The sequence below is a fragment of the Uranotaenia lowii genome, chromosome 3, assembly GCF_029784155.1.
Source record: "Uranotaenia lowii strain MFRU-FL chromosome 3, ASM2978415v1, whole genome shotgun sequence".
NCBI lineage: Eukaryota > Metazoa > Arthropoda > Insecta > Diptera > Culicidae > Uranotaenia > Uranotaenia lowii.
In genome coordinates this window covers 366,022,549-366,037,363 of record NC_073693.1, presented here as the reverse complement: position 1 = coordinate 366,037,363, position 14,815 = coordinate 366,022,549, and the positions used below count along the sequence as shown (strand labels likewise).

At 39.9% G+C, this 14,815-nt stretch overlaps 1 protein-coding gene across 1 annotated transcript in view; it reads left to right on the top strand.

Annotated features, from left to right (window-relative positions):
* Positions 1-14,160, top strand: part of LOC129754055 (long-chain fatty acid transport protein 4-like) — a 56,788-nt gene extending 42,628 nt beyond the window's left edge. The window contains exons 2-7 of the mRNA XM_055749915.1: positions 4,575-4,960; positions 11,582-11,732; positions 11,800-12,468; positions 12,528-12,720; positions 12,786-12,952; positions 14,029-14,160. Of these exons, the coding sequence (XP_055605890.1) occupies positions 4,575-4,960; positions 11,582-11,732; positions 11,800-12,468; positions 12,528-12,720; positions 12,786-12,952; positions 14,029-14,160 (1,698 nt within the window). The remainder of the gene's footprint in view (positions 1-4,574; positions 4,961-11,581; positions 11,733-11,799; positions 12,469-12,527; positions 12,721-12,785; positions 12,953-14,028) is intronic.
* The last annotated feature ends 655 nt before the right edge of the window (positions 14,161-14,815 follow it).

Here is a 14,815-nt window from a genome sequence, read left to right as displayed (position 1 = left end):
TAATTTTTATTAATTTTTAATTTTTTTTTCATTTTTATCATTTTTGTAACTCTGGTCACGTTTGTCATTTTGGTTATTGTTGTCTTTTCGGAATTTTCTGTTTTTTTTTATCTTTTTTTTTAGTTCTGTAGTTTTTTTTCATTTTTGTTTGTTTTTTTCTGTCATTTTTATGATTTCTGTGATATTTGTTTTTCTTTCTGATTTTATTTAGTTTTTGCAATTTTTGTTTTATTTTTGAAATTTTTGTTATTTTTTCGTCTTTTCCTTTTTTTTTGTCAATTGTTATTCCTTACTTTTTTGTCAGCTTCATTTGTTTACTTGTTTTAGTTGGTTTTTGATTATTTTTGTGTTTTATGACAGTTTCTTTTTGCTATCTTATTCAACATTTTTGTCATTCCTTTCATTTTTGTAATTTTTATTTATTTTTTGTAATTTCGTGATTTTTCATAATTTTTGTAACTTTTGTCTTTTTTTTAATTTCGTAATTTTTGACTTTTCTTGCAGTTTGATAATTTTTATTCCTTTTTTCATTATTGTCACTTTTTTGTTATTTTCTTACTACATATTTAAGATTACCATTTTTTTTATTTTATTTTTTCAAGTTTGCATTTTTTTTTTAATTTTTAGCTTTGATAGTGTAGGGGAGAATGAACCCAGCAAACATAACATCGCATTAGAAATTTCAGCTCAGCTCGTTAACAATGTTAATGCGAATCGTAATTCCTATCAAACCAAGTAAATGATCGTAAAAATGGTTAGTTAAAGTCTACCGACTCGTATATGACAAAAGTCCGCCATGTTTGCAAATTTGTCTCCCGCGTGCGGGATTCAAATGAGAAAACAAACTTGTTGTTCTCTTTGCGATAAGCAGTGCAACCCGATTTCTAAAAATCAGAGGGTCCACTTGGATAAACTGGCCAATGAGAGAAGCAGCAAATATTGTCGCTGGCAACGGTTTGCATGCATTGAGAGTAAAACATTCGCTCTCTCGCATACTGTCAGGATGCACGGTAAAAGGTGTTGTATATCGTTCAATTTTTACAACACTTATCGCCTAAGAGCAAGTTCACTGGTGTTGGGAAAAAGTGGTAGAAATTTTGACATTTTGAAAATTTTACCATGCAAAAATGTTTTCAAGATCTTGGGGTGTTGTATTTTTTTACAACACTGTTTCCATTTCAGCCGTATGTGATAGAAATATTGCTATTTTTGCATCACAGCATGCGAAAATACAACACGTGTTGTAAAAAAACTAGAAGGCCACAGATCTTGAAAATGTTTTTGCATGGCAAAGTTTTCAAAATGTGCAGTAAGTGTCGAAATTTCTACCACTTTTTCCCAACACCAGTGAACTTGCTCTAAGCCAGAAGTTAAAAATATGTATGTATATTGCAACCCCCTGGCAACTTGACAGTTCGGTCGAGTTTCGTGTGTCTGTTTCAAAATCGCAGATGTCGCATGTGTGCCGCTTGTTTACATACTTTTGGAGTCATACATATGGAAAGGGCACACTATTAAATGTAGTGCGAATCAGGCAAATTCATAACTTTCGAATGAATAAACAAAAGTTTTAACCGAAATTGTTAATCTTATTCAAAATTCTATTAATTTATATATTGTGTAGGACAGTTTTTCTATAAAATGGGAAAAGTTCTGCTATAATGTGATTGATTTTTCATTTTAAAATTTTCATATGCATCGCAGCTTATGGCAATCACTTAATGATGGATGCGGTAATGTTGTATTTTACATTTATTGTGCTTGAGTGTCTTAAACAGTTTTGGTGGAAGGTAAACTTGTCCCAAAAAACTGCCGGATATCAGTAAATTATTTTAAGCAGTCCAGAACTTTTATACCCTATAAGTAGGACACACAAATTAACGCTCTACTCGTTTTCTTGGACTAAACTTTGGAAAACAGATTCACTTCACATAAAACATAGCAAAAAGTTCCAAATTCAAAACTTTTTTTAGTTATTGGATCAGTTACAGAAAACATATTTCAATATGGGTCCTTCCGACATGTTAAGAAGCTCGATTTTCAAGTTGACAGAACCAGAGAACCAGAAAAAACTGGCACACACGATTTGTATGGGAAACGTCAAGTTGCCAGGGGGTTGGTATATTGCCTCCTTTTTAGTACGTAAATGCTGTTTTTTCGAGTTATATAAGATGATTTTATAATGTATATGAAACGTATAGCAAAGTTTGTTGAGAAATATACCTACAAAAATGTTTGCTGGGAGGATACTTGATCCCTGGGGATACTTGATTCCTTAGCTATATCTCCAAACTGGAATGTCGTACAAAGATCAAATGTTCTATAAAAATGTGCCAAATGGAACAAAACAGCAATGGTTGAAGCTCAAAAATTTTTAACAAAATAAGTTTTTGGGTTATTGAACTTTGTTTGAAAAATTTCACAAAATGTGACTTGAAGATCTTTTTTCATCATTTTTAAATGTTCCTAACATGGAAATATTATACAAAAATATTTATTCCAATACATCAATCTTTCGAGTGTAAAATGATCTTCAAAATACCATATTTTCAAAACAATGGAAAACTCCCAACTTTTTTCAGAAAAAGTTTTCTAAAATGTTGATTTTGGGTACAATTGATCCCAATATATGGGTACAAATGATCCCGGTATATTCTTCTTCTCAATGGATCGTGGTCATTGCTGATTACGAGATTACTAATATTTATCCAATAGCTAATATTCATCCATCAATTATCTGAAGAAAAGAGCTAAAATAATTGATTTTCTCTTTTTTTTTTAAATTGCGCCCGTAAGTATGCAATGTCATAAGGGTTAAGAATAAGCTATAGAATTTTTTTTCTGACAATTATAGATTGTGAAATGAGAACAAACATGACCAAAATAGTCAGTTAACATTCTATCTTGGGGTTTTGTTTGATTTTTTTCCATGAATAAGGGCTTCCTGAATAAAGGATCAAGTCTCCCTTAACTTCAAAAATATCACAATTTTTTTTACTCCCACGGAAATGCTTCTAGTTCATCTACGGGTTCAAGTATCGTTCTAATTTTAGGAGCATAGAAATTTGAAGTTACACGCTGTCAGAAAATGTAAAAGAGTGCGAGTTGCTAATTTTTTCCAAAAAGATATGGTGAAAATAAGAAAAGAGGATAAAGTATCCCCACTCTCCCCTATATATTTCAACTTGAAACTCTTTTTTCCGATTATGATATTCTTTGAGACAATAAACTTATGGCTTTACATACTTATAATTTTACATACATTATTTTCGACTCTCAACTTCACGTAAGCATATTGATTGGAATGAAGGTTATTAATTTTAAAACTATTCTTTCCATTACTTTTTGTCAAGTGAATGATCCACTTTAACATATATTGATGAAAGTTAAATAATAATAGTTAAATTATTGACTTAATGGTTGTTTTGTAAACTTTTATGAGACACAATCTGGATCTGGTAACTTATTCGTTTGTTAATACTCCAACAAAAAAAAACCGTATTTTATAATTTTTTCGAGTACTACCTATCTAAATATGTAAGAGTAGTGATTAAAACTGACAAAGACATAAAGTAAAAAAAAAAATCAATTGCTTTGAAAGGCAAAATAAAATAAAATACAAAAGATACTAACTTACTACTTAATGGTCCCGCTTTTCCTCTCCTTCGATGTCCTTCTGAATTCCACTCGAAAGCCTTTCTCCAAATCTCGTTCACATCTCCATCTCCACTAAAATGCAAACGATAGTTCGTTTATAAAATTTTGGTGCAAATCTTAGACCCAGAAAAAAACCGTCTGATGAAAGATCCCAACCCATGCGATTTCGAATTAAAAAATTATGAAAACTCCATGAGTTTGATTACCTAATCAGAACTGTAGAAGTAAATAGACCTAATGATATGTACTAAAGTAAATGCTGCAGGTGTACAGGTGTACAGTGGAGTACTTATTTTGACACCCTTAAGGTCAAAACCTCAATAAACATTTATTTGGCCCAACCTTTCTTATATTGATCATAAATTGGAGTCCCTTGGATAGTATGTGATTTTGCAGATAGTTAAGTACCCTACTAAATCATTTGACATCTGCAAGGTGAAGTCCACTATAAATATAGATTCAACCACATTTGTAGGGTATCCTGTGTTGATTTTAAACTCGAATCCCTTTGTTAATGTATGATTTCCCATCAAAAAATTCCTATTTGTGGTAGCTCTTTACGTACCAAACCATCAAAAAAATTCCATTTAAAGCCTAAGAAAACGAGACCTTCTAGATAGGTACCATACCGGTTTCCGTTGACAATAATCTCAATGAGCGTCGTCTTCAAGTTCAATATCACCGCATGCGTACCACACACAGATACCCGTGATGCTCAATGATCCTCAGATTGCACCAGAACCGGTGCCCAGAAGTTGCCCCACGCGTAAAGGTCGACTCGAACCGGTTGTTGATCGATTTTTTTAAATTTTGTTTCCACACCATACTTCTTCGATTTGTTCGACGAACAAATGCGCCTTTCGTTAGGCAATGATCGTAGTTCTCATCGACTTTTTGTTCTTTCTTTTAACTTCCAGCCGGCCAACATCGACATAGAGAAGGGACTGGTGGTGGAGAATGAGCTATCGAACTTCAGCAACAACGGCAGTCCAACAGCGACGTCACCATCGAACGGCGGCGACGCGTCGTTAACAGCAGCAGCAGCAGCACCTGGCGACGGAGATCAAGGTGGCAGCACAAGCAGTCCGCAAACGTCCGGGGACCGAGTCAGGCTAGTGTTTTTGTACGTGATCCAGTTCGTCGGTTTCGGTGCTTCGGTCGCGGGAATCGTTCTAGTGTGGTACTACATGGGTTGGGAGTTCGGATTGCCGGCGGTCCTGATCGCCCTGTTGGCGGTGCTGATTGCCAGCGGAAAGTGGCGCTGGTTCTACATCGCCGCGCTGACCATTCCTCGAGACGTAACGTGAGTTTGATTAAGGGTGACACGTGTAATGATGTTGCCCGATGTGATATGGAAAGCGATATACAATTTCCCTCAAAATCAGCTGATCTTTAAACTGTCAAAAAAAAAAGGAGGACTGAGACTTATTCCAGTCTCTACGCCTAAAGTGTCTAAGCACGCGCAACCAACATCTAAGAGTGCCTTGAATGTCGTGTTTGTTTTGTGGCGAAGAACAAGGTTGAGAAATGAAAGACGACGGTTTTCTCTTTCTGCGAAGAGTTCGTTGCACGAAACAACCAAAACCAAACCACTAGTCAACCGCTGCCTACTATACCACGGCTTGGTAGTGGAATGCATTTCAAGGCCTTCTTCTAGTGAAGAAATGGAAACCGGTTTTTCATCGCGACTGCAGCTCGAATTAGGCGTACTATTAAATTGGTTTGAATAGCTCCAAAGCCTACTAGGTATCTACAATGCTAGAGGGGCTTGGGCAAAAGGCAATAAAAAGACGCTCTAGCAGTGTGAACATCTGATGACGTATCTATTGGTAAAAAAACGGTTTTGCATGACCCTGTCAGCTATAAAGTGCAATTGATTCGGCACACATCGCTCGTTTACCACACGAAACCTCGAACAATTAGAGTGACTTGGCGGTACAAAGTGGAAGTTAGCGAAAAAATTTTTGAATAAGCTTGGCAAAGTCCGATTCACACACTTGGGCATACTCAGCCCTAACTGACTGACATCGAGTTTTTAATGATATACAGGATGATTTGATAAAATCGATTAGCCCGAGTCAGAGGATTTGATATTCATTACATTTTTTTTAACTTTTATACCACCTCACATCTACGTCATCCAATTTACTGGGAAGAAGCAACCAGAAATAATAAAAGAAAAAACAAACGTGCGTGATAATCAGTTATTTGAGCGCTTCTGCTTACGTTGAAGTTTGGGTTATTGCCATTCAATAATGATCGGACTGACGACGGACTGCCTGCGAAGTTACAACGTCGCATACTAATTTCACCTGTTGAGTTTTTTTTTGTCTTTGTTGTTGGTTTGTTTGTTAGTTCAAGTGCGCTCAAGTTTTCTGGTTCTGCTACCGGTTCCTGGCAAGCCGATAATGCTATCTTGACCGAAAACGGCTACAGGGTTACCAGGTTATCATTGAAATGATAACTAATGATTTTTCAACAATAATTTGTGCCAATAAATCAGCTGGGTGTGTACTTTCAGTTTTCGATCCGTACAGTAAAAAACCGTTTATTGCTTTACAATCCAACCTTAGGAAAGCGACGGTTTATAGTCACCCGAAACAAAACCCCAGATAAGAAAACCGCAGCAAAACATCCAAGCGTTACCGCTTGATTAATCAGTGTCGTAACGCGATTAAGGCTTTCACTTTTGGTGGACTGTCGTAAAACAATTACCCACCTAGGAGGTAGCTTTAATCACAGCTTGCTTTGACTCGGTTCGCGCGAGCTGTTATAAACGTGCTGAACGAAACCCGCTGTAAGATGGCGTTTGGATTGATTCGTAGGAAAACACAGCAACAAAGGGATGACTGCAAACCATGCCAATGGACAACTGTTGAGCGTAAGATTATATCTATCTAAGTACATATTTGCCTTAGCGATTGGCGACTTCTATGAGGCGTTGAATTGATGGCGTTCAGTATTCTATAGACGAAGCCACAGCCAGCCAGAACAACGGTCAACAACAGCAATTATTGTCCGGGCAAGGTCATCAACTTGTATGTACAGTACACATCCGTTGCGTTCATCTTTGAAACGGCTAAGAAATTGTTGATTGGAAAAATCATGCGTAAATATAAGAAGGTTGTGATTTTCTGAATGTGATCGGTGACACAAAACTGACAATGAATATTTTTAAAGCATATTAGAGACTTACAGTCGATCGATTTGTTCATAAAATCTTCAGCTACACGACATAGCTTTAAGAATGGGTTTCAATATAATGGTAGAGCCAGTTAAAACTCGAACCGTTTTTATAAGGAACCCAAACCTGTTGATCCTTTTTTGGTCCAATTAAGACCAGTCTTATGACCATTTTAGCCATCCATTAGTTTATGGAAGCACATGGTTTTCTGTTTCACGACATATCCTGATGATCAAAATTCCTCCAATTCACTCGATCCATGGAAACCGTTCTCCAATTTTTCGGGCATCCCACATACGTCAGATCACGCTCCGTTGGTCTAACCACCTCGCTCGTTGAGCTCCTGCTCGTCTCGTTCCTACCGGATTCGTAGCGAACACCAATTTTACAGGACAGCCCTTACCACCTTGAAGGATACTAGGTTCGCCGTAGAGTCGCGCAAGCTCGTTGTCGCACGAATCTCCCGATCGTGCGCAGGTCCTCCTCGAGCAACATCCACGTTTCGTTCCCTTAGAGGACAACCGGTCTAATGAGCGTCGTGTACAGGTTACACTTTTGTGCGAGGGCTAAGTCTTCTCGACCGCAGTTGCTTGTGGAGTCCATAGTAGGCACGACTTCCGCTGGTAACTCGCCGCCGGATCTCACAGTTGGTGTCATTGTCTGTGGTCACCAGTGAGCCAAGATGAGCAAAATCTTCGACTATCCGCAGCCCGTCGCCGTCAATCGTGACCTTGTTATTACTGGACAAGCAGGCTTGGTCGGTCTCGGATCCTCAGGCCAGCAGCTCGTCGATAACACCTTCTAGCGCCACGTTGAACATCATGCAGGTTAGACCATCGCCGCCTGCGAGATTCGAATGAACTCGACAATTCACCCGAAATCCGCACACAGCACTGCGGTCAATCCATCGTCAGCTTCCCGGAAAAGCCGTTCTCGTCCATGATTTTCCGTAGCTCGTTACGGTCGATCGTGTCGAATGCGACTTTGAAGTCGATGAATAGATGGTGCGTAGGAAATTGGTGTTCACGACATTTTTGGAGAATTTGCCGTAATATGAAGATCTGATTCGTCGTTGACCGTCCCTCAATGAAACCGGCCTGGCGACTTTCCACGAATCTGTTTGCTTGTGCCGTTAGGCTGCGGAGTATGATTCGGGAAAACACTTTGTAGGCGGCATTGAGGACAGTGATCGCTCGGTAGTTTTCACAGTCCAATGTTTAGCCCTTCTTGTAGATATGGCATATTACCCCCTCCTTCCTCCGGTATCTGTTTTGTGTCCCAATACACCGTCAACCGGTGTAGGCAATCGGCCAACTTGTACGGACCCATTTTTATGAGTTAAGCTGCGATGCCATCCTTCCCAGTCAACTTGTTTCTAATCAGCTGGCAAATGGCTTCTTTATTAACTTCATTCATCGTTGGGAGTGTGCTATACGTCGCGTCGTTGGCTACACCGGCGATCTACCTTCCCCCACCGGTTTGATCTCTTGAATGTGCGCCGTTCAGGTGTTCATCGAAGTGCTGCTTCCACCTTTTGATCACCTCACGATTGTCCGTCAGGATGACCTCGCCCTTATCTCGGTACATTTCGGCATGCGGCACGAAGCCTTTGCGGGATGCGTTGATTTTCTGATAGAACTTTCGTGTTTCTTGGGAACGATGCAGCTGCTCCAGCTCCTTGAGCTTCTCTTCCTCTAGGCGGCGCTTTTTCTCCTGGAAAATTCGGACTCGCTGCCTCTTCCACTGTCGGTGATTTTCCACATTTCCACGGGTGCCTCTTTACACTACAGCCGCCCGCGCTGCATACACTCCTCATTGTTCCGTCGAGTTCTCCGCAGCACCGTTGATGGCTGTCTTGATGGTATCCCAACAGTCCTCGAGAGGGGCTTCGTCAAGCTCGCCCTCTGCCGGCAGCACTAATTCTAGCGGTTGCGCGTAGTCTGCCGCGACCTCAGGTTGCTTCAGTCGTACGATGTTTAACCAAACTCGATGTTAGCGCCTCGACAGGATCTGACGTCGATGATGTCCGAGAAGTTCCGGCTGTCTATCAAAACGTGGTCGATCTGTGACTGCGTTTGATACGGTGATCTCCAGGTGTACTTGTGTGGGAAGCGGTGCTGGAAAAAGGTACTACGTACGGCCATTCGTTTGGAGGCGGCGGAATCTATAATATAAAACTGTACAAAGGTTGAATCTCACCAAATAAGTTGTGATCAAGGGGATGCATTTTTAACTGATTCGGATCTGTTCGTCTTTGTCTTTAGTTGGCAGTAGCAGGGCTGATGATGTTTTGATACTGGAACCTGTTGCAACCGAAACTTCTGATGCCGTTTTGCCGCATCTCACGTCTTTTCGATGCATGAAATATCCACGGAATTTTCCCATTTTAAACAGCGCACAGTTAGTTCACAATATTCACATTCGCAGTTATAATCAGCTGGATTCCACTTTCGATTAATTGTATTTCTCGCGTGAGCTTTCATTACGTCGTATAAAACTAAATGTAAACAAACAGTTTTATTACAAAAAAAATACAAAAACTGACATAAACTAGTCGTCACTTTTTTCCGTTTTGAATATTGTAGCCTGAACAACATATTCTATAGGCTAAATACAAATTTAAAAGTTGTTTTGATAGCCTTTGCAGCAGTTTTCTGTGAATTCTTAAGATGATTCATACGACGTAATGATAAAGCTCACGCGAGATTTATACTATTTTTGACTTCTGGAAAAACATTTATTTTACGCATCGAAAATTTAGACGTTCTTGCAAGACATCGCCTACTTGCGCGCAAATGAAAAACTACTTACCTGAATTTCTGGACATAATTTCAAATGCCGCAAGAGCTTACGAATGGAGATATAATGTCTTTTCAACCCCTAATTCCCCTATATTTTGTAAAAAAAATCAACCAAAAAGCTTATTTGGACTAACTTAATAGGCCTATCTTTTGTGATTTTTCCCGAAAAATCGAATGTTGGCTGTTTCAGCCACCTCACGCTTCGAAAAATGGAGTTATCGCAGATTTTACTATCAATTCTCATAAATTTTTATTAATTAATTCAGAAAAAAAAAACATGTCCGGACTTTTTGGAACCAAATGCAACCTACCTTGTGCATTTTTTTTTTCTAAGGAATAAAATAAAGTCAGCTTGAGCTCCCGCACGCTTTGGAAAATGAAGTTATAAGTTATAAGCAATTTTACCCTCAATTTCCCCACATTTTTCAAATAATTCGAATTGAGGGTAAAACAGCCATAATACTCAATTTTACGAAAGTAACTTAAACAGACTTCATTCGATTCCTCGGAAAAAAAATCACTTGATGGGTCTAATTTGGTTCAAAATTTTAAGGTCCGAACACTCTTTTTCTGAATGAGTTGAAAAATGTAGGAGAATCGAGGGTAAAAAAAAGCTTAAACTTCATTTTCCGAGACGTGCGGTTCCACTCAACTCAACTCAATAGACTTCATTGGATTCCTGAGAAAAAATCACACAAGATGGGTCTCATTTGATTCAAAATTTTCTAGTATGAATATTGTGCAGCGTACGGCCGTTGTTGAACCTTTGATAGAATAAATATTAGCCGTCTCTCAAAGTAATGGTCTGTCAAAAAATTTTCGACGAATTTTCCGCCCCGGTAAAATTTTTAAGTGTCGAAATCTTGCATAACACATCTAAGGAGTGCACAAACTTCAGTTTACTAGTTTTCACTAAGTATTTAGTTTCTTGAAACAAACTTAATTTTTATATCTCATGTTCCAGTTACAAACTTGAAGAAAATTTGAAAAAAAAATCCTTTAATTTTAATTGATTAATTTTTGATATTTGTGATGAAATAAATCCACTCACAAAGTACGTATTTCAGGTACCTTGATTGAATGATAACCTGTTTATAGATCGATGTCTTCCCACAAGAAATTTCCAAGATTCTTTAGACTTAGTTTATAGATTTGTTGAGTATAGAAATGAAAATGATGACATGATCTTATGTTATAAATTTCCCTATAGATATCATCCAAGTATGCTTTGTCGAACGAAATTTGTGTGAATCAACTTTGCTGTGAAAGTAGCCTACCTAGACAGACCCACATTCGCTTTTGATTGTGTACCAAAAAATTAAGAGTTTACAACAAACTTCCCAAACTCCGCAGAACCAGTTTAGAACTTTTTTTTCGTTCCCTCATTCAGCAAGCAACAAGTAGGAGGCAGATACCGACGTTGATGGCAATCATTCGTAGAGGAATAAACAATTGGGGCTGCCTATTCGCCTATGACTTTGAACTTTAGCGTTTCGCGAAAACATTTGCGGGTATGATGTGTACCTTCTCGAATGTACCTTCTAGGTGTACCTAAGATGTTAATTTTTTTCACTAGCGGTGTTTGAACTAATGTTAGCACACTCTGTAATCGACTAATTGGTTGACTTGAGTGTTTGCATTCTGTATACTTAACGTTTAATTTGACTCGAGTGCATCCACCGATAGGTGTTAGAATTTGAATAAAGATGAGTCGGAAAATTGATATTGGTTAACATTGTAAAATTGTAAATAAGTAGGTAAGTATAAAATTTAGAATTCAAGTTTACGTAATCGGAATTGAACTTATAGAATTCCAGAATTTCCATAAGATTGTGCAGCTAAAAAAAAAAAAGATTTTTATGACACTTTAAAGATCAGCTCATTAAATTCCCATTAGTTAAACGATAAAGCTAATTTTAACTTTTTTTTTATCTTTTAGAGCACTTATCCGATACGTCAAATTGCTGATACTGGTGAAAAAACATGCAAGGCTTAACTCGACCATTGCTGATATCTTTGCCGAATATGTAGCGAAACAGCCCGACAAACCCTGTTTCATCTTCGAAGGCAGGGAGTGGACTTTTAAAGAGGTTTGTTGAGAATAGGTAACATTTTGTGTTGATGTTTTTTTTAAACAATTTTCAAATGTTTGTCTAGGTTAATGACTACTCAAATCGCATAGCGAATGTGTTCCATTCGCATGGATACAAACAGGGTGATGTGGTCGGTCTGCTGCTGGAGAACCGACCCGAGTTTGTGGCCACCTGGCTGGGTTTGTCCAAGTTGGGTGCAATTATTCCGCTGATCAATCATAATCTACGAAAGAACGCACTGGTGCATAGTGTAACGGTCGCCAAATGTAACGCCCTAATCTACGGCGAGGCTCTCAGGGATGCTGTATCCGAAATCACCGAATCGCTTCCATCGTCGACGGCTATGTATCAGTTCAATGATTCGGTTCAACAACCGGTGTTATCAAACTCAAAAGATTTGACCACACTGCTACAGGCAGCCTCCAAGGAACAACCGAACGCCCAGAAGCCAGGTCACCACGACAAGCTGCTCTACATCTACACTTCCGGTACAACGGGACTTCCAAAGGCAGCCGTTATCACCCATTCGCGGTTCCTGTTCATCACGGGAGCCATCCACATAGTGGCCGGATTCCGAAACGATGACATCTTCTACACGCCACTTCCGTTGTACCACACAGCCGGCGGAATGATGAGCGTCGGCCAGGCACTGCTGTTCGGTGCCACCGTGGTCATCCGGAAGAAGTTTTCCGCCTCACAGTTTTTCGCCGATTGTCAGAAGTACAACTGCACGGTAAGCTCCATAAATGCGTAAATAGTTACGTGAAATTCAAGTTTTTTCTGTCTTTCAAGGTCGCACAATACATTGGCGAGATGTGCCGGTACATTCTGGCTACTCCGTCTTCGGCCACCGACAAGGGCCACAAGGTGAGACTGATTTTTGGTAATGGACTGCGGCCTCAGATTTGGCCACAATTCGTTGAACGGTTTAATATTCCCCGAGTCGCTGAGTTCTATGGTGCTACCGAAGGCAACGCCAATATTGGTAAGCTACTCTTCGATCATTTTCAAATAAATTTAGAGATTAATGTAATTTAATCCACCTTGTAGTCAACATCGACAACACCGTCGGAGCGATCGGATTCGTGTCGAGAATCATTCCTGCCGTGTACCCGATTTCGATTATCCGAGCCGACCCGGCCACCGGTGAACCGATTCGTGGAAAGGATGGCTTATGTCAGGTATGTGAATTGAATGAATTCCATAATGTGGATTTCGTTAGTTTTAAGTGACCTTCATGGATCTGAACATGCTTATCAGCACCGCAGTGGATAAAGAGTGATTCAATCTTCATGACGCGTTACGTCGTGACTCGAGATGAAGTCCTTGTGGCATTTTATACAGAAAATTCGGATCAATGGCTCTTATTCTGCGCCGCGCGTGATGTGACTGTGGCATTCAAGATATGCCTCTGGCAAAGTATAAGCAGCGATAGTAATCGTTAACATAACTGAGCTCTCAAATATCTAGAGCTCGATTATGTCAGATAAAAATTAATTAGGAGATGAATAAACTAATTGGTTTAAAATCCCAAAAAAAAGAATTAAGGTTAAGCCAAATAGATGTGGGAAATTTAAAAAAAAAAAAGAATTAATATCGAGATAAACCCTGTAAATGGGCACCTTACTTCGAAAGTCGATGTCTTGTAATTTGTGTGTGGTTCGTAAAGAAAGGACGCAGTTAATTAAACTAGAGCTTTTTATTTGGGGTCTTTACAGTTTGTAGTTTGGAATTGAACTGACTAACAAAGTGAAAAAAATTAAGCTATAGATTGCCGATTGCTTAGATCTCAACACCCCCTCTCAAGCGGTCAATCCTAAGGAACTTCGGAGTTGAGAGAACCGGACGGAATCCAGGGCCTTGGTGAAGATATCTGCATGTTGATCTTGCGTTTCGAACATGGTCCCGGATGAAGTGGTGCTTCACGTCGATGTGCTTCGTTCTTCGGGTCTCACAATTCTTTGCCATGAACATGCACCCCTGGTTGTCCTCGAAAATTGTTACAGGACCGCCAGGTTCTCGCAAATCTTCCAGTAAATATGCCTCGGAGCCAAAAAGCCTCGGCTATCGCATTACTCAAGGCAACGTATTCTGCTTCACTGCTTGTAACCTATGGTTGAGTCACTACCCAGCACTGTTAAGACTCCCCCAATTCTTGCCTCAGGGTAGGCTTTTCGAATTTAAGAACTTTAAGGAAACACTAAATGATTAAGCTTCGAGCTTTGCTCGCCCACTTTATTCCCCCTTAATTGGTGATATTCGCACTTGTCGACAAATCAATACTTCTCCCCAGATAGCAGTAAATATCTCCTACCTCAGTCGTCTGTTTCCGGATCCCTTCGCTCTGCGCGCACCTCCTCCTTGCGATGTACCGGCGATACAGCAACTCGTCGTGCTGCGTATTGAGTCTACTATGCGGGTTTAATGGGTTCGAACGCCTCCGTAGCTCGCAGCGCGTTGTAGTTGCCTCACGACTCTGAAGTACAGGATGCCGTCTGCCGTGTCGGACGGTCTCGTTGGATGGTAAGTGGCCCTCACACTTCCGCTGTTAATAACGGTAGTTGGGCGATCACGGTTCCGGACACGTCGCGGGTGGAAGGCAGGATTGACGCTCAGGAAAGCTGCTTCGGGTACTCCTACCGGACTTTAAAAGGGTAAAATACGGGGTCCTGGTGATAGAGGGAACAAAATGGCGGTATGGCGTTAGGTCGGGCACTTTACTGGCTTTTGTGTTACCTGGGAGTCCTCTACACACACACACACAATTTGGTTTCTCGCTATCTCGACCTCTAAGGTCACCGTAACTTCAACGGGTTATTTAAAAAGGAACTTGGCCTTTGGAGCAAAATATACTTTGGCGCTTTACTTGCCGTAGTATTCGCTCAGAGATGCGATGAAGAATGACCCTATTGTTAAAGGTCCATGGCTCCCGTACCCGACCGTTAACCTCTCATGTCCCTCTATCCCTTCATCCGGTTTCCCCTCAGCAGCTCAGCATCCATTTTCTGCTGCAATATCCAGCCCTGGACTCAGAAGCCTATCATGTGCTGCCATCTGCTGAAGCGTACCAACATCTCCAG